The 19,900-nt window shown below is 44.5% G+C and overlaps 1 protein-coding gene across 5 annotated transcripts in view; it reads left to right on the top strand.

Annotated features, from left to right (window-relative positions):
- LOC104562215 (contactin-4) overlaps positions 1 to 19,900 on the top strand; it is a 312,159-nt gene that overhangs the window by 256,312 nt on the left and 35,947 nt on the right. For all 5 annotated transcript variants that reach the window (XM_062008335.1, XM_062008332.1, XM_062008336.1 and 2 more), the window contains one exon: positions 19,079 to 19,206. In XM_062008335.1, the coding sequence (XP_061864319.1) occupies positions 19,079 to 19,206 (128 nt within the window). The remainder of the gene's footprint in view (positions 1 to 19,078; positions 19,207 to 19,900) is intronic.

Below are 19,900 nucleotides of genomic sequence, written 5' to 3' on the forward strand. Positions count from 1 at the left end.
GCTCTGGTGCATTACTCAGTGTCCACCAGGCAGGAATTATTTGGGGTCAGTAATTAATTTGGCAGTGCTAATGCCTGGCTGGGAGACAGCTTCTTCAGCCTGGCCAAAATCCTGTTTTTTTCCCTATTTTTCTAATTCAGGAGGAGAACATTAGTAGGAAAAAGGAGCCTACCTCTGAATTTTGCATGCCTGGTTTTGCAGGGCACTGTTGTTGGCTGTGTACAGGTGTGGTTGTGTTACCTGTCCCACCTGAGCAGGGCCTGAGAGAACGAGCTGGAGAGATGTCCTTGAGAGTCCTCCAAAATATGATGCAGGCCTGGGATTGATAGGAAAAGATCCTGTCCTATTAGTAAAGGTCAAAAAGCCTGAAATTACAAGAAATTGTTATTTTTAAAAGCTTAAACCTCTTGGTCCTGTTTTTTTTCTCTTGGAAAGTCCAGTCTTGCTCCATTCAACCTGCCTGCTTGTATTGTACATTGATGTATATACTGTGGCGAGGTACACGAGTATGCAGAAAGCCATTTAAAACCAGATGAGTGAAATACTGAACAACCTCTTTCTGACTTACTGTGCTCTCCTTACCTGGTCTTTAAAAAGCTATTGTCTATGGATCGTTCAGCTTCTCCTCTTGGGACACAAAGGGTTGGGTGATCAATTACACAGAGCTTCCTCTAGCAGCCAGGGTACAGAGCTGTGCGAGGTCAAAGTTATAATAGATCAAGGTGTATTGATTTTTAAAACTGAAATAACTTGGCTTTCTGGTGAAGACTGCACAAAGGATGGGAAGTACTAAACACTGGAAGTCTTGGAGTGTCAGCCCCATGAGGCCCCCCCCCTTCCATCTACCTGTCCTGCATTGTGCTGCTTCCACTAGCGTGGTTCTCCCAGGCATGGCACAGTTCTGTCTCCTCAGTTTAATTTAGGAGTGAGAGAGGAAACATCAATTTGTTTGGAGCTTGGGAAAGGAATGTGAGCACTCAGCTTCTTGCTTGGTCGTGGCTGTGCAATACTGACAACAAAGTGATGTATTTCTTTGTTAGCACTACTCTCTCATCTGCAAACTTGCCTAATATTTGGATGCTGTAATACTGCATTCTGAATACCTAAGGGAGTGTGGCTCACTCGCTGGTAGTTTAAGGCTAGAGGTAGTAGCTCAGGTTGCTTGTATGTTTACTTCCAAATAACTTTTGAACTGATTATTTGAACTGGATGTAGCTGTTTCAACTGGTTTTCAACCAGGTTAGGAGAGGAGAAGATATCCCTCAAAAATGGCAGGTTTCTTCAGAGCTTTGTGAAAATCAGCGACAGGGAGAAGGAGACGCTGTTATTTCCCTCATTGAAACCCTGTCACCTGAAGTCACACCTTGGTAGACATGAGGGAGTCCACACCAGAGCACCTTAAAGGGTGCACAGCTCAGTATAAGTAGTGTAAGGCTGTACCTACAGCACTTGTCTGGCAGACCTTCTCCTGAGGTAAGAGGCAGATATAGTCATAAAGGCTTACTAAATAGCATCTAGCTTGCTGTCTGCTGGCCACAGTCCCTGTGCACAGGCAGACTTTAGGCAGGGGCTGAGAGGGTGGGTTGTGAGTACAGCTCAGTGTTGAGCTCAAACACAAACAGCAAGGAGACTGAGGTGCTGCTGCTCGTGGCAGTGGCAGGCTTGCTGCTGTGCTCCCGCTGCTGAGAGACAGAGCCAGGAGCCTCCCACCCGGGCACCAAGCCCTGGATGGGAAACCAGGCATGAAATGTGCCCAAGCAGGTGTGAAATTCTGTGCCACTTCAGCCCAGGGGTTTTTCCCCCAGCCAGATCATCCAGTGGGGACTATCTGGCAAAATGTCTTAATGAACACCACTCTGTTGGCTTGGCAGTTGGACCTGCTGAGTTCTCCAGTGCAGTTGGTTGTGTCTCCCATGGGGCTGAGGGATTTGAATCCTCGCCATCACCTTTATTAACCACACCATCCTTGCAGTCTGTACCTGGAGGCTGTGTGTAATGCACAGTTAGGAAATGAAATTGGTTTATATTATCATGGCATCATTCATCAGCATTGTCTGATTTCTTGGGCAGGAAAGGCCAAGTGCCTGCTCCTCTGCTGAACATTGCTGTATTTCTGCTTTCATCAGTTACTGAAACTTCCTCTGCTTCGTGCCATGCCAGGGGACAGCAGCATTGACTGGAGTCCAGCCCTAGAATCTCCCTAAGCCCACACTTATGTGTGGGCTTCAAGGAAGAACTTTCTTGGCTGTTGAAAAATAGAAAGATAGATTCCAAAGAACCTGTTGCTGAAATCTCTTCACCTAGGGCAGAAAACAGAACTTCTAGACAGGTGTGGAAGACGAAACTGAAATGAAATCTCTGGTTTCAGAGAGACACCTGAACATCTGGATACTTCTCCAAACTGAACTTGATCATGTGAAGGTTAATCAATATAGATGGTCCTTCCAATTCCAGGTGGAGTTCAAAGCAACATTCACGTGTCAGCCCTGGCTTTGAATGCTGATGTACGGCCTGACTGCTGCCATGGCAATCTCTCGAGTGCTTCTCCTGGGGCTTGTGTGACTTTTCAGATGGAGTGTAACGTTAGGGATGCCTTGCTGGAGACAAAAATAGCTCTGCTCCTGGGACCCTCGCTCAGGAGACTCCTGCTCTCCAGGAGGCAAAACTAAGTGTGTTGTTCCATGTTTGCCCAGAAAGCTGAGACGACTATGGGGGGGAAAAAAAGAAAAGCTTTGTTGTTTTAGGTTTCATGTTCTGCTCTGGAGGCTGAGGTGGTGTGTACTGCACTCCTAATGAACATCGTGCCCTGAAGGTATCTCTTACTGGTGGTCGAGAGCTGTGCAATCGTGTTATTAGAAATTCTGCCCTGGGGTACAATTATATTATTGCAGTCATTAAAAGCAGTTAATCTCCATAATAATAGAAATCCTGCCTTGGAGGCTTAACTGAGTCAAAATAATGTTACTAGCCTGACTCCAGAAGGTAAATTTTATATAGAAGCAGCTATAGCACAGATCTGGATATATTGCAAATGCTGCTTGGAAACAAAGACAAATGTTTCTATGATTCTGAAGATGCTGAGGTAGTTTTCTGACTTACTGCAGAATGGCTGTTACACTCTATAGGAAAGGTCTTCAGTCCTGTTAATGCCACTCGGTACAAATCAGTCTCATGGGACCACTTGTAGAGTAAGATCAGGTGAGTCTGCTGCCTAACACAGTATCTCCCACCTTCCACACCACTGGGACAGGAGGTGTGGCTAAAATGCACGTACCCCTCTCAGGAGCAGGGGATGCCTCTTAGATAGAAATGGTCACCTTAAAGCTATGCAGGAGACAGTAGTATACAAATAGCATTTGGGACCCACATGCCGCAGCACAGTCCTCAGGTTGAAGTTGATTTAACCTTTCAATATACACTCCTACTCATATAACCAGGAAGCTTGAGCCAGTCGTCATGATCTGCAGCTGGTAGGGAGTCGTTCCAGAAGCCAGTAAGCACTGGGAGCTCAAAGTGGGAAGTGGTGTCTTCTGATCATTGCAAAACTGTGATGTCTCTTCAGGACATGTCATATCAGAGAGAAAGATTTGAGTTGCGTTCAGAATTGTTTGCACTTACCATTTGGTACTCCTGTATTCATATTTCCAGGTAACTTAGTGGATGTCAAGTGAGTCTTTTTGAAACACAACCTTTTTGAAACAAACCAGGGTTTGTTGAAACACACAGGCATATCCATAGGATACAGGCATTATATACAGAGACAGAGCCTGCTGCAATTATTACACTGTCTGAAAGACATGATTCGAACTGTACCTCTACTTTGCTCCAAAGCTGTCTCAGAAACCAAATCATTCTCTCCTAGATAGATAGCACTGGGAGATACAGAGATAGAGGGCAATTGTACATGGGATTTACCAGTATAAACAGAAATCCATAGTTACCCACAAGTTTGGAAAAACTTCCATTAATTGGTGGCCTCTCTGTAACGCTGAAGTGAATGAAAGCAAATCCTTAATAGAAGACTGCTTTAAATTCCTGAACTCCTAAAGCAGAGCATCCTTCAGTCCCCAGTATTTCCCAGTTGTGACAATTATTTTCTGGCATGACTTTGTGTATATTACTTATTGGCAGGAGTGGGAGGAGAAGGCATAGCAGGCAGATTGTTCTTGCAAGATTTTGTTAATCCTCTCATAGTGATTCAATTACACCCAATGCAGCAACGTTAGATAAATTTGTTACTGAGACTAGTGCTTTAAAAGCTTTATTTTCAGGTGGTCTTATCAGAGAAACCTTTCAATTTCTTCATAATTACGGTGTGGCTCCCATGGAGAACTTTGCTCGGCTGCAAGTGCCAGCGGTTCCTCCTCACAGTGGAAGAGTCACTGCTCCACTGTAGTCACTGGCACATTCATTCTTATTTGCTGAGTGCAGAAGGGAGAATCAGGTTCTGTGTGATTAGACACAAATCCTGGAGCCTCACAGAGTGCTGCCAGCTAAAACTAAAGCTCCTCCCATGCTCAGAACTGTCGGAGGAATGTCCCGCCATGGAGCTGTAATTCTCTTTGAACCATAGTTCAGGAAGCATTTTAGAAATCATTTAAACCGCTTCAATCAGCAGTTAATATGAAACACTTCATTTTAAAACACTTTTTTCCGTGGCCCATGAAAACACGTTGCAGCCCAACAAAGCTGCAGGTGCTGTCACGTAGGTGTGCAGCATCCAAGGGCTCGGCCGTGGCAGTGCTGGGGTTTAACTTCCGAGCTGAGGCTGGTCCTGTGATCTGCATCCACAGCAGGAGCATTTTGTCACTTGACTGCACGGGTTGAACTATCTTTTAATAACTTGCCACCAAAGGCCATTTTGGTGGAGTATCTTCAGAACATTTCTCGTGGAATTGGTCAAGGGATGTAGTTTGCTGTTGGCATGGAACAGTTGTGCTGGCATAGTGTTGAAAGGGACTGTTGGTGCTGGTTTGGAATGCAAGATTTGCATCAGTTTCCTTACAAGTTTTCTTACTCTTAAGTGCTTGGTTTTGGCTTACAGAAATCCCTTTAATTTACATTCAATAATGCTAATAATTACATTTATTTATTCCAACAGAGTGTTTCCTTTAAGATCTCTATCTGTCAAAGAGATAGATTGTCCTTTTCCAGAACCATTTCTATGGTTCAAGAGCAGATGAGTGAGATACCGTGTTTTAGTCCCTCTGTCTTACCATAGCTTCCTGCTGTGCTCATTCTCCCTTACTCCCCAAGTGCAGACTATGTGCAGGAAAACCAAGGTAGCATTTATTTAGGGAAATACTGTGTTTGTGCCGGTCCTGTGGTTTGTTACCAGCCACATCTATCTCGTGTGCTTGGTAGGAGCTTGCACATGTCAAAGTCTAATGCGTCTTCATCCCTAATGTTCTCTTAAAGCTATTGGAAGTCACATTTACCCTACTACCAGACATGTACTCAGGACAGAAAATAATGGTACTTTTAAGCCCCAAAACAAATTGCTCTTCTCCCATTCTTGTTCATGTGAAGCCCTTGCATCATTAGAGCTGTTTCTTTTCTATGAATATACAGTACATGTTTTGTTTGTACAGTTTAATTGTAAGGAAGGAAACTCATAAAAAACAAATGATGTTCTGTGCTGGTAGCCAAGAATATGAAAGTGTCCAATTAAACAGCCACTCACTAGGACTTGTATAATAGCAACATCTGTTATCTTAATTAAACAAGTTTCTGTATAAAGGGACCCTCATATTGCACTTTGTTAGAGCAGGATCTGACCTAGATACTGCAGGCACACTCACTATCTTCATGGAAATTTTCCCAGTTGGTCCCATTATCTTGCAGTCTTGACAAGCTTTGTGATATACGAGCACACTCCTGCACACACCAAGCCACGCTGCTTAAAGCAGGAAGATTTTGTTACTTTTTCTTTGAGCTGAAAGCACTACCAGTGCAGAAGTGCTGCATGTAGTGGCATTTTCCCCTCGAGTTCAGTCACAGCAGCGGTTGGGAGTGGAACGAGGGCCTGGTGAACTTTTGAGCCCTGTCAAGTCCAGTCCAGGGGACAGAGCTGCACTTCCAGAAAACACTCACAATTCGTTTCCAAAAGTGCTTTCTGCACATCAGGGTTTGAGTAATTTAGGCCCAGATTTTTACAGGTATTTCCTTACTGCTCTCCACCATAGCCTGCAGTCAGAGCTGACCTAGAAGGGTTACATCAGTCTCAGAAGTCCTGGTGCTGTAGTAGCTTCTGATTTGTGAGACTATGCAGGAGCAGTGGGAGTGTGATGGGAGACAACTCAGGGCCTTTATACCCACTCATAAACAAAACCCCAGACCAGGCTGCCCTGAAATCACAGCCTGGTAAAAAGAAGACTCTGTGTTGCTCAGGGCTCGCCAGGAGAAGCAGGAGCCCCTTGCTCAGGGCTGTCGGACAGCAGGCAGCTGTAGCTGACAAACCTCTTGGCTATGCTAATGCACAGCTGTGCCTGCAGGCTTATTAATATGGGCAGGAAATGTTAATTTGTTCGTAAAGGAGAACACCACACGATGCAGGCAGTGCCAGCTGCTTCAGGCACATCTGAAGGCCTGCCCTGGGGAAGCCGAGCTGCTCCTGCCTGCTCTCAGTGCCCAGGCCAGCAACAAGTCAGTGGGAGTCACAGGGAAAAGCCCAAAGCAGCAGTCTCTCCTGGGAGCTGGAGTCACTGTAGCCAAGGGAAAACGGAAAGTTCTCACTTATTGGGGGGTTTTTGTTGTCTTCTGCACTTCTGAATTATTCAGAAAGCCTTTTCTCTCTGGAAGAGAGCCAGGGTTTTCTGCAGAGTTCACATGCTTGCAGGGTTGTAGATTTACAGACCCCTCAGGTATTACTTTTATAACAGCAATTTTAACATATTCACTGTAGTGTCCTGTCATTTTAATAAGGAAAAGTAGTGAAAGGAGACCAAGAGAGAAGCTTTTGTCGTGTTCTTCCAGTGTCTTGAGTTTATAAAGTTGTGTAAGTTCCAATTTTTTTATTTGTTGCCTCAGACTTTCTAATTAGTGGTTAATTACTTTAAACAGCCAGAAAGAAAATGGCAATAGGACAGACAGCACATCTTTCCCATTCTGGTGCCAAGGTACAAAGCATGACAATGTTTTTATACTGATGACTTGAGAGATGCATTGCCAGCAGTGGCTTTTGGACAGGCAGAAAATAAACCCTCAAAGGATGCTTCCTATCATTGTTTTGCATTAATTGTGTTGACTGACTTTTTTTTTTGGACATAAAGCACCTGTGCAGTTTCTTTAAGGCAGACAGGTAACCAAACCATCAATAACGTGTCGGGTTTTCATTACATCCTGCCTGGGCACAATGAAAAATGACACCCTGCAAATAGCTTTTTGAAGTTTGAATCGACAATGCAGCATTCATCTTACTTTTGAAAGACAATGGCACGAGATGGCTCTACTTCATTGGAGCAACTGAAATAACTAGCATGTCAACTCACTTTAACCAATTTTCTTCAAAAACAGAACTAAAATGAACTAGAGAACACCTTGATTTGGTGGTCAGAGGTCTTGGAGAGCAGTCGTCCTGAGCTTGATGGCTTCATGTTCATGGACTATTTGTTTCTCAGCAGAAGTTGGTTTTAGCTCTGTCTTGTCCTGGAAGATCACAGTGTGTTTTGATATTAGCTCATCATGGCTGTGGGTCGGTCAGTTCAACACTAAACACTTTAGTGTTAGAAAGCTGATCTGTGTGATCTGAGATGTGTTGGTGAGAAGCAGTCAGTTCTCTTCAGAAGTAAGCCACTGACCACTTTTCATTCCTTCTTAAGGACAGTTACGTGGACCTATTTTCTTTGAGTCTCTCTGGAAAGACAGTAAATCTTGTTGTTTTCATAGTTTCAGGTATCTATTGTATACTTACATGCATAAACCTATAAATGGTCTCTCCACAAAGCTGAGCTGCTCCATCTGGTTTGCTTTAGCAGCTTTCTGGTGTTTGAACAGTTCTTCAGCTTTGATAAGAAGTCAGTGGCTGCAGTTTATTCTTGCATTGCGTTTCCCTTCTGCTCCTGAGCAAATGTTTTGAGCAAAAGGTTACCTGAGAAGGGTTAGAGATTTATTTAGAATCCAGATTCAGTGCTGTTTTATTTTGTGTTTCTAAAATAATTAAGCTGCTCCCTAAAATTCTCAATTTCATTTATCTGCTCCTGTAGAGCTAGGAAATAATGTCCTGTAACCAGCCAGAAGTTGTTGCTGAGCATACCTGAGGTGCTGATGAATGTAATCCTAACCTATGCCAAGTTTCAGATGGTGTTGCAGAAATGAGACTCTCCCTCACATCTTGACACAGTCTCCTGTAACACTGGCAAGCTGTTCCTGTTTTCCCAGCAGGTTATTTTCAGTGTGGTGGTGTTGTAGTATTCAGTGGTGCATGTGCAGGACATCATTGGTAGCGCTGCTGCTGCTTGCAGCCACAGCCCAGCCGTGGTTCCACCAAACTAGCAACACTGCTGTGATGGAAGGGATCAGAGGAGTCAACGGGCTTTTACCCTGAGGCTTGTGTATTAATTTTGAAAGTAGAGCCTTGCTTGCACAAGGGGGCTAGAGGGGGAGCATGAAGCAGTCCAAGAGCCCCATCCCAAACGCATCAGACCTGCAGAGCACAGTAAGACGCGTCCTGTGTTTACACATCCTTAACAGAAACACAGTCACTCACTGCGTGCTCTTAAACAGCTGCTGCTTTTCCAGCTTGAGGTGTCTCATCTTTATGATTATTAAATTCATCTCTCGGTACCGTGCATACGGCTGCAAATGATTTCTCCTTCTCTGTTGAAACGCCCGAGGAACGAGCGAGTTCCTCCCCGCGGTGCTGTTGTGTCGGAGGCGGCAGGATGCGGCTCCCAGCAGCGAGGCAGGTTTCTCTCCGTGGTGAGCACACGCTGCAGCCAACGCTTTCAAAAATAAATGCCTGTAATTAGTCTCCTAAGTGCAATTTGAAATTGATATGTGGATCATGCCTGTGCTTCAGCTGAAGAAAATAGTAATAATGATTTGAGTAAGTCTGTAAGCATTTTGAAGGAAAGGAAGTTATTACCAAATATTTCTTCTCTTGGATATTTCCATGATTAAGAGGAAGAAGGTAATGATTTTACAGTTAGGGCCACACTTTCACAAGAGCATGTTTAAAATCCAAGGAAGTAATTATATATCTGCAGGGGAGAAAGGATTCTTAATGAACTTTTTAAGACAACCTACCAGACTTGGTGATATTTTTGATGATGATCTAAACATCGTTTTTAAGTGATGTTAATGTGCCTTTGGATCTTGCAAATCTGTGTTAATGTCAATTACAAGTGGAGTGGCTAATTTATCTTTGTACTGTGGGCATTTTTCATTGAAACTAAAGAAAAAGATGCGTTGTCTTTGAAGGACTGTGCCTTTGGGCTTCTATTTGGGTGGTATCAGCTGGAACAAATAAGCTGAGAATGCATTACTGCTTCTGCTCTAATCTCACGGATGCTTCCAGAAATGGTTTGTGTCAGCAGCTGATGCACAGAAAATCCTGCACAGATTTTTGTTGTTGTTTCTCATACAACAATCATTTTTATGAGGTTCAGTGGAGTTCCCTTTAATGCTTATGTTCTCTAAGCCTCCAAAGTGTTTGCTGTAGGTAGAGGGTGGTGGCTTGTCCTTGTCAGGGAAGGGGTTGTTGGCGAGGGTGGCTGGAGGCTGCACTTCCGAATTTGATTCCTCAGATTTCCACTGTCTCTCTTCATAGTCTAGGAGAAGTCACTTAATTTCTGTGCCTCTGGCTGTAGTCACTGCCCTGGAAGAATGAGCACAGCAAATATTTCACCGAACATTAGGCAGACAGAATGCAGTAGTGGCTTCACAGCACCTGCTGCTTTCTACACCAGATCGACCTCACTTCTGAGTGTGAGAGAACGCTTTGTGGGGAGCAGCGTCTCTCAGAGAGGGGGTGGGGGGTGGAATTGTGCATGAAGGGACTTTTTTAGCCTTTCATAGGTCAGTTTTCAAGCATGCTTTGGCTCTCCTCTGCCACCAGCAAGAGCTGCTCTGGGGCAGAAGTCCCGGGACTGTCAGTGCGGGTGTGGAGCATCCCCCTCCCTCACGGTGCAATTGCAGCTCTCAGGATTTATGGCAAACAACCAAGTCAGTCTGTAAAAATAAGCTGCAAAGTTGAAGAGCTGGATCAAAAGGGTAGTTTCCCATGGGGAATGGTCTTCATTTCTCACCAAAATCCATGGAAAATTGTCTCTTTGCATCATTTGACCCTTCTAGATTTGCCAAATCACAGAATCTTAAGGGTTGGAAGGGACCTTGAAAGCTCAAATTATCATTGCCTTATGTCTCAGGAATGAAAGCTGTAAAAGGGAACTTTCCTCTGCTTTACTCAAATCTGCTTCCTCAAATATTTATTCTCATGACATGGTCTTTCTTACTGTATTTATTTTAATTTTGTGTGTAGTGAAAAAGAAAGAGTGGAGAGGGAGAGAAGGCAAAAGGTTTCTGTTATTTGAAATGCACCACAGCTGCTCGCTTCCTTCGGGGTGGCTGGCACTGCTTGTCTTTGCTTTTCATTTGTTTCTTCCCGTTATCAGCATCCCTTAAGAAAGACGTTTCGTAGAAAGCCATACTTCTTAGATAACCTAGGGGTATTCTTATGTTTGAATTATGATTCTAGGCATCTTTAAACAATTTACATCAAGTCTCTAATAGCTGTAAATGCTCCCTTCTTTCCCTCCCTCTGCCCCACACTTTCGGAATGAGGCTTTGTCGCTTCCAGACGTGGCTTTAAAACCTACAGACAAAAAGGGAGGATGATGACAAAACTCTGCTCTGTTGTTTGTCAATACTAATAGAGAAAGGACGCAGTATTATCTGTTTGGACTGCTCCATTATTGCAGATAAACAGTTTGATGGAAAAGAAAATAGTGGCAGAACTTGGGATGCCAGCTCTTCGACTGGTTGAAGCTGATACTGAAGTGAGTGTTGTTATGTTGTTTGATGTTGCCAAAGGGGCTCCTACTGTTTTCTCAAAAGTCTTTAACTGAGCAAAATACGTTCCTTTTTTTTCCCCCCTCTTTCTCTGGAATAATATTTACAGGTTTTTTAATACAAACTGAAAGAATTGCAATTTATACCCTCCTCACTTTTAATTCCTTGTACTTAGCAAGCCTGTAAATGAAAAGCTTAAAATGATAATGTGTTTACACACATCAGTCCCCATCCTTGGGAGAAGTGTTCTTAGTATTTTCTCAGAGATCAATATAAAGAATTAAGTAAGGGGGAAAAAAAGTATAGTACTCAGTATTTCTCAGTGCAGCAAAGAAAGAGCAGCTATTACCTAGGAAGACCTTCCAAAAGATTAATTTTAATTGTACTCCCAAAACAGAGAAAATGGCAAATGAGCCCAACCTCTGCACACCAGAGACATCTGGCCATTTCACAGTTGCCATGATTTAGCAGTAAACCTCCTGGTGTCCTCCGTGACTCGGGTGTACTAGTAAAAACAGTGCAAAGGTGATGTTCCCCAGTGCCTTCTCCAGCCAGTGTTTTTCCCTTGGACAAAATATATATTCTACAAATCAAGAAGCATTCTGGTGACAGAGACCTCAGCAGCCCCTCACAGGTGTGCCCTGCACAACCTCAAGAGTTCAAACACTTCATCCTCAGGCTCCCTAGCTCCAGTGAAAATACACCTCTAGCAAAGCTGGTGGGAAATGTTGTGCTGAACTCAATGCAGCAGGATTTTACCTCCATTTATTTTGAGCAAATATAGTTCTTACCTGAAAATTAATTCCAGGGAGTTTGCTGTTACGAGACCTGTCAGGTGCCATGGATAAGGAAAGCCTTATCTAATGCCTGTTTTCACCAAGAGAAAGACATGCACTAAATTAAATGGGCTTTGACTGAAGCTCTAAATGAGCTCAGGCTTTTCTGTGAACCATGAAAAGACAAGTAGTTATAGACAAATAAGTACCAAAGCAGCTGTAGGTGCTTATCTAAATCAAAACTAACAAGTCCTGGACACGAAGGTGCAGATGTGTAGAAGGCTGCCTGTGCACTGTGACTGCATCAGTGGGAGTTTAGATAGATGATCAAGTGGAAACCTCTCCAGTAGCGATCCGGCATCGAGATCGTCCTGCATTCTGGGACTTACCCTTATGGCTGTTAGACACAGACCCAACTTGTCCCCTCCTTGCTCATGTTACTCTCCTGACCATAGCCCTCAGGAGATGTTGATGTTCCACGTTGTTGGCTGCACAGACACCGTCCCTTTTGCACCCACTTTCGGCAACATCTGAGGTAACGGGACATGGGTGAAGCCCCAGCCTGGAGAGCCCTGTTTGCTCACAGGGAAATGCTGAGCATATTTGATTGGTATTGACGTTGTGTGGGAGGTCTCAGATGACACTGAGTGGGGGTTAGGATCAGGGCTCTCCCTTCCCCCTCTCCTCCCTGTGCACCAGGGACCATCGAGGGTGTTGAGTGAAGCCCCAGGAAGCTGATTTGGACATGGGGATTCATGTCATGAAGCAGAAAGCTCTGACTTTACTGTTACTTATTTATGTAACATAAAGGTTTTAGTCACACAACAAGACAACATCCCAGGGACACAAGAAATTATTAGCTGTGGACCATATTCCAAACCAGCCCATTCTTCAAGTGGCAAGCAGGTACTCGTGAGCGGTGTCCCTGATTTTGGAGAGGGCTGTGCTCTGAGCAGTAAATCCTCTCTCTCAGCCAAACCTGTGAGTGTTTCTAAATTTCAGTGTGTGTTTTCCTGAAATAGCCTAATGGCCAATACTGCTTTTATGAGATGATTTTAATAATCCCAGTCTCTGCCTCATTGCTTGGCAGGCGTTATTAAAAAGGTGATAAACTGCTACAAAGACATGCAATAGAAACAGAAATAATTTGATAAATAATGCAATTGCCTGGAATCATTTTCATTTGCTGTAGAGTTGTGGCGTGAAGCAAAGTTGCTGTTAGGCTAAAAATTGCTGTAGATATTCCTGCCTATCAACTGTGGGAAAAGGCTGGGCAAATACACTGCTGAGATTGCAGTCGGGTCTCTCTGGTGCTTTTGCATTCTTCCTCTGCTTCCAGCCCCCTCCAGCCTAAGCAAGGCTCCAGAGGATGGACAATAGGCCATTCATCATGTCAGCTGAAATACACTGTTTTTCACAGGTACATTTAACCTAAATCCTCTCTCAGAAGACGGATTATCTCTTAGAAGAACTCTGGCACCACAGTCTCTTTTCAATAGCCACGTCAACCGCTGCCACAAAGGCTGTACATGAAGGGATCAATGGTAGTTTTATCTCAAATTGCACTCTGTGTGTGTTTCTTCCAACTGACATTCATTTAAATGCTTGCTTTAAGACATCTTTTTTCCTTGTAATAGAAAAAAAAAGATCAGACATCCTAAGCATTGTTTCCTGGGGGGAAAAAAATATTCAAATATTCACTTGGCTAAGCATTAAATATTTGGGATGCGTGTGTTTAATCAGCAGAGAAAGCAAATGTAGTTACGCTTGTGTCTCAGAAATTAAAATGCTAAAATTACCAGATAAGAAACAACACACCTTATTTCATTACAGCAGTGCTAATAAAACCGTTTGAGAGGAGAGAAAAACTAGAACAAAAGGCACGTTATAAGGATGAGCAGGTCTGCAAAGAGCCGGTGACCGCGGCGCCCCGCGGACAGCGCTTCGGGAGGCCAGTCGTGTTGCATGTGTTTCCATGTGCTGAGCACAGAAATAGAGGGCAAGCTGAGGAGGGTGTGATGAGGGATAACTGCAGTATCATCTGTCTGGTGCAGATCTTCTGTCGGTGATGTGTGGGCTTCGGGAGGTAGAGAATCACTGACGATGGAAAGGTTGGTGCACGGGCCAGCTGCCCCCCCTTGCAAAGGCTCTTGCAAGGCATGGGGGAGGTTGAACAACTTCTGTGTCTGCTGTGCTGATGGTTTTGGTTCCTGGACCAGCATAGATTTTCTGGAATTAAATAGCAGAGCAAGATGTTACAGTTGACATTGCAAGTCTGGGATGTTTTTTAGAATCACAGAATCATTTTGGTTGGAAAAGACCTTTAAGATTGTTGAGTTCAACCAATTACCCAACACCACTAACCCACGTCCCTCAGTATCTCATACATGGCTTTTAAATATCTCCAGGGATAGATACTCCCCTACCTCCCTGAGCAGACTCTGCCAGTGTCTGTCAACCCTCTCAGGCAAAAACTTCCTTATCTCCAATCTAAACTTCCCCTGGCACAGCTTGAGGCTTTTGAGAGAAAAGACTGACTCCCACCTCATTCCAGCCTCCTGTCAGGGAGCTGTAGAGAGTGCTCATGTCTCACTTAAGCCTCCTTTTCTCTAGGCAGAACACTCCCAGAGCCCTCAGCCACTTCTCAACAAACTTTTTCTCCAGACCCTTCCCCATCTCCAGTGCCTGGCTCTGGACATGCTACACGTTTGTAGAAGCAAACATTCTGTTAAAGCATGGGGCCAAACCTGAGCAGCAGGTCATAGGCTTGTTTCAGTAGAGGCAGGTGATGCAGTCAGACACTCAGAGGTCAGATTTCCTTGGAGCTGGGCTGGAGGTAATTACTGATACTCAGTTTTATGAAGTGCTCTGTGGGTTTTGCAGTTTTCAGTCATTATTTATATTCCAAATAGAGGCTTGATCTCGTTTTCACAGAGCCGATGATAAAACTCTTACTGATCCCAACAGGACATATTCTATCTCTAAATGCATATGTTACTGACTGAGAAGTATTTATCTGCTCCTGGGAATCCTGCCCAGCAGTGAGGAACGCTGCAGTGAGCCACACTCATCAGATCTATTGCGCTCTATTCAGGGTTGGAGGTAACATAGCCTGCTAATGGGTGATAGAACAGATACAGCAGATATATCATGAGATGAAAGATAAGTGCTAATAGATCAGACAAAAATGATTATGCAATGCTATTTTTCCTCGTGCTGCTCTAGGTCTATCTGACCTCTTCCATCCATTTCCAGTAGCTGCTGGAGACCCTGGCCAAGTGAGTATTGCTTACAGATCCAGGCAGCTGGCCGTGCTGATGTGACTGTGATGCCAAGCTGGGTCCTTTCTAGGTAGCTTGGGTGTCCTTCAATAGCAGCAGAGCTCTGTGCAGCTGTAGCACTCACACAGATATTTTTCACCCATAAAGATGCATCTTTCTCCTTTATGTACTTCTCAAGCCAATCAAATAGACAAATGCCTCAAGCCAATGCCGTCGCTGCAGGACTGGTGAGGGGGACACACTGGCAGGGAGCAGCACCCACAAGAAGCTGCTGTGGAAGCTGTGCCTGGCAGTTCTTTAGGGTAATGCAAAGCATTCAATTGGCAACTTTTTACGTTTCTTGCTGCAGCGGCAAGAAAAAATGGGCAAGGAAGGCTGGGGGGAGTGTTCTCAGCGTTTTTAAAGGTCCTTTGTCCCCAGAAGAGTGTTGATTGAAACACTGACAAGGTCAGCTCTTCCTGGGGTAGGACCCAAAGCTGCAGTTTAGGAAACAAACAATCCTTTTATCTCCTAATTTCAGATGTGTCTCTGCTCTCTGTGGACCTTGAAATCTCCAGTCGACAACACAGGTCCAAAAGAGTCTGTCTTGCAAATGCTATGTTTAAAATAGATGACCTTTCTTTATGTAAGGATGCTAAAATGCCTTGTGCCATCTTTTTTTGTCAAATGGGTATTTTTATCTCCTTTGATGTTTCTGATGTTAGCAGTGGCCGTGAGCTGGGGATCAGTAGAGCAGTCGCATGAACTTGTATGAGGAAGGGTTTACATTTTTAACTGTTGTTACTGCCATTGTGGTCAGTAGCACCAGGGAGCCCAAAACATTGACTAGCAAGTCAATAGCTCCTTGTTTTTGAGTTTGTAGTGGTTTAAAGAGGTGCACACTCAGCAACCAGGGCACACTGTTCTGATGTAATACACGTGTTTATTGGAAGTGTGGGTTATTTTAATGTCTTCCTTGACATTCTGGGGGTGTATTCAGAAGAGGAAGAAAGCTTAGTGAGCAGTGCTTCATTTCATTTGAACTTTGTGTCTTGGAAGAACTTTTTCAACCAAGCTGCTAGAAGTGGTTGACGAAGGGATGTTTGCTTTCAAGCCAATTAGCAGTTTGAGAACCTCGAGTGGCCTGAAATGAGCCTCTCGTCTGGTTTAATGCAGATATGTCTGCAAAGAAAACCCGTGAATTAGCAGAATCAGTGAAAGTCTTTTCTACTTTCTCAACTAACTGTAACAAATTTCGAAGTGTTAGAATAATTACTTGTTAACTTCCAACACGTTGGATTCAAATTAGAGGACAAAAACATTCCGTGTAGAAAAGCACCTTCAGCAGAAAGAACCATATAACCACAAGGCCTCCTAACAATGAGTCACAGTAAGGTTTTAATGGTCTGATTTATTTCTGTTTAAATTCAGTTAACTTGCACAATTATTTGTCAGTGTTAATGCTGGTTGTTTACAGGGCTGCTCAGGGAATTACTTAGTTACCAGAGGAGAATTAAATGTGCCTGGAGACTCTCCAGGGAATGGGTTTGGAGAACTCAGTGCACATCCCACCTGACCTCTGCAGCTTGTTATTGGAGTTAAAGGATGCTCATGTGCTCCAACTGTAAAGCCAGCTGGCCATGGCTTTCAGCTTGGAAATAAAACACAGCTCTCGCTCCCTGAGATGTGACAAAGCCAGTGGTGGGTTGGCTGTCCTCATCCAGAGGCCGTCTCTAGAACAGTCCACTCCACATTAACTAGAAACTAATTTCACACTGGGAATGAGGACAACTTAAGAAGGAAAGCAGCAGCATGAGAAAGAAAGGCATTAGAATTAGAAATGAAAGCTGGATTTGTCAACAGATACAACTAAAATGATCTATTGAAGAGACTGTTGGGTAAGGTGATCCGTGAGCACAGAGCCTGGCTGGGCAGTGCCGGCACAGGGTGGCCTCTCTCCAGCCAGAGCATATTGCTGAGGTTGTTCTGTTGTTTGTATTGATTCGAATTCTACTGCCTGCCAAGGGCACCTTCAGCTTTCAGAAAGGCACTGTTGTTTCCAAAGACTTGAAATTGGTAACAGCGGGAGCTGTTGGCCCCTGGGAGCTCCTGGTGTGGCCGCTGCCTGGAGCTCCTGCAGTGGAGGCCAGCGTGGCAAGTCCCATGCTCCAGTGTCCATTTAATGTAATACATGCATTGATTTGTGCCAACATAGTAGTGGAGATAAGAGACAAGTAGCTATATACTACTCTTTTCCAATTATTGAGCGGGACCAACTGCTACAGAAGCAAATATATGGCACTAGACTCCTGGAAAAATAAATTACAGTAGAGAATGTTACTGACTGCAACGATTTGGAGACCTATGAACCAGTTGAGAAACTTCTATTAATATCACTGCTACTGATGTGTGAAATACAACCTCTGTCCCTGGTCTCAGCCAGCTGGGCAGCATGTTGTGCTGCTGCAGGTCAGGGAGAGGCTAGCCAGGGTGACTGCCGTTTGAGCAGCTTTCAGTGACTTCCCTCATCACTCAGTACCATCGTTGTGAAGACACTCAAAATGTCCCACTTTTCAAAGTAGGTCTGTGCATGTAGACTGAGTAGCCCATGTGTGCCCATCAAGAGAGTGTGGTATGACAGTAGGCACTCACACCATCCCCCTTACGTGAGATAATGTCTTCTGGGTCTCGCTGGACACCGTGTTGAGAGCAGTGGCTGCAGCTGGCAGGCGCCGGGGGAGCTCCCTGGCTGGCATGGGCAGATTTCTTTTGTGCGTCTCTTGGTGCTCTGTCTCACGTTAGCCCTGTGCTCAGCTGCCTCAGAGCAGGCCTGTGGCTGCAAGAAAAGACTCGTGCCAATTCATGGAGTCTGTTTCTTAAAGCCTTCTCTGGTGGAAAGTACCATCTGAGCACTTCTGCAGTGCTGCAAGAATTGTTTGCTTTCTTTCCTTCTGCTTCCTCGACCCAGTTCCACAGACCTTGATTGGCATTAAGGATGCAGAAAGGCTTCCTTCATTTCTATTTTTTTTCTTAAATAACTTACATTAGGAAATAATTGAGCAGGAGAAGGCAGGAATTAATACAAGATTTTCAATGCACATCTGAAAGTGGCTGAAGGGGAGAAAGCAGATTGTGCTGCAAGACATGATACTGAGCAGACAACCATGTATTTTGCTCAAACAGGTGATATGAGCCTGAGGGGAAAGGTTTTTCCGGAGTCTCCTTAGGTAATGTCTCCACAGGGCACAAGTCATTCATGTTTCGATGTGATTTACTGGGCAGGATCGTGTTTTCCATTTTCATTGACTTAGAGCAGAGTAAAAGAAAAATGGAACAGGAGGCAAAGCTGATTGTGAGAATAAGGCAAAGCTGAAGTGCTGCCCTTGTGCAAGAGGAGAGGCTGGATATCACCCCAGGAATTAATGTGCCATCCCCACTTGCCTCCTGCCCTCTGACAGACGTGTACTGCTGCAGATAATAACATTGAGTGGCTGGGAGTGTGGAGGGGGGTTAACCTGCAACTGCAGATAAGCCCCATGGGCTGTTATACTGTGGGCAGAGAGATGAAGAGCACAGGGAGAAAGCTTGGCAGCATTGCACCCGTGCTGAAAAGCCATCAACCTTCTTTGAAAAAAGCAGCAATGAAACACCTGCTTCATTGCATGTGTTTGGCAGAAGCTTTTGCATTGTTAAGGAGACAGGCACGGAGACTTTCAGAGGTGGCCTGTGTACCACATGTTGCAGGAGTTGTCACAGCGAGTGCTGGATATCACAGTGCAGACACATGTAAGACCTCCACAAGCTGCTAGTGTGGGAATTAAAGTTGCCCTCGAGTAAAGACATGGAAAACTCATGTAAATGATGCATTCACTATTTATGAACCGTGTCCTAAGGGATTCCTGTCAGCTAAACTCCCTCTGTAACGGGCAACGAACTGTCTGTTGTTCAAACCATCCATAATTAATGCAGATTCAAGAGAGCTTTATGTTGGCTTTTAAAAAAATGAGACTTTTGTGTGTGCTGTCTCTCCAGAATCACCATTTTGGATGACGGGAGCCTCCGGATCGTCAACGTCACCAAAGCCGACGCGGGAAGTTACACCTGCGTGGCCACAAACCACTTCGGCACAGCAAGCAGCACGGGCAGCTTGGTGGTCAAAGGTAATTGTCATTCCTCCTGCCTGTGACTATAATCCATTTGAGTATCTGAAAAGCATCCCAAGCAGCCCCAGCATGCTGCACTTTTCCCCTTTGACGCCACTGCCAGGGAAGCCCAGGGGAATTAAAGTAGTTTCTGCACCTCTGAAAGCTGCTGAGCCTCGTGGGTCAGAGACAGCGTTAACAGCAAGCAGTGTCTGTGCTCACACCGGCTGACACTGACGGTACTTACAGCAACTTAATGCATTTGTTTCCACAGGTGGTTTAAAATTATGCTGCGAGTGATATGGGAGTTGTAATACAAAGCCAGGTCCCTGGTCTGTATCGTGGTGTGACTTGTATCCAGCAATGGCCAGTAATCATGCTTGAGAAATATTAGCTGTCTGCAGCCTGCCGTGTCCTAAGATTCAATTTTGCAAAGGACACGGATAAAGCTGTGGCGTACCTGTGGAGAAATGTTGCCCTCAGCATGCTGAGATTAGGTGGTGTCCTTTAACAGCGTATCTGGTTCAACTTCATTTGTTCTTAAGCTTCCATTATCTTTTAAAAAACCTTCCGAGCTCTCCGTTGTATCTTGTTTTGTTGCAGAATCTTACAGTGCAATGTCATCCAATATGCACAAACTGGTTTCATTTTTTTCTCACCCAGGGCTGGATTTCTGCATTTCAGGCATTCAAAGTGTTTAAATTCATATAAT

Source organism: Colius striatus, chromosome 15, assembly GCF_028858725.1.
Source record: "Colius striatus isolate bColStr4 chromosome 15, bColStr4.1.hap1, whole genome shotgun sequence".
NCBI classification, from domain to species: Eukaryota; Metazoa; Chordata; class Aves; order Coliiformes; family Coliidae; genus Colius; species Colius striatus.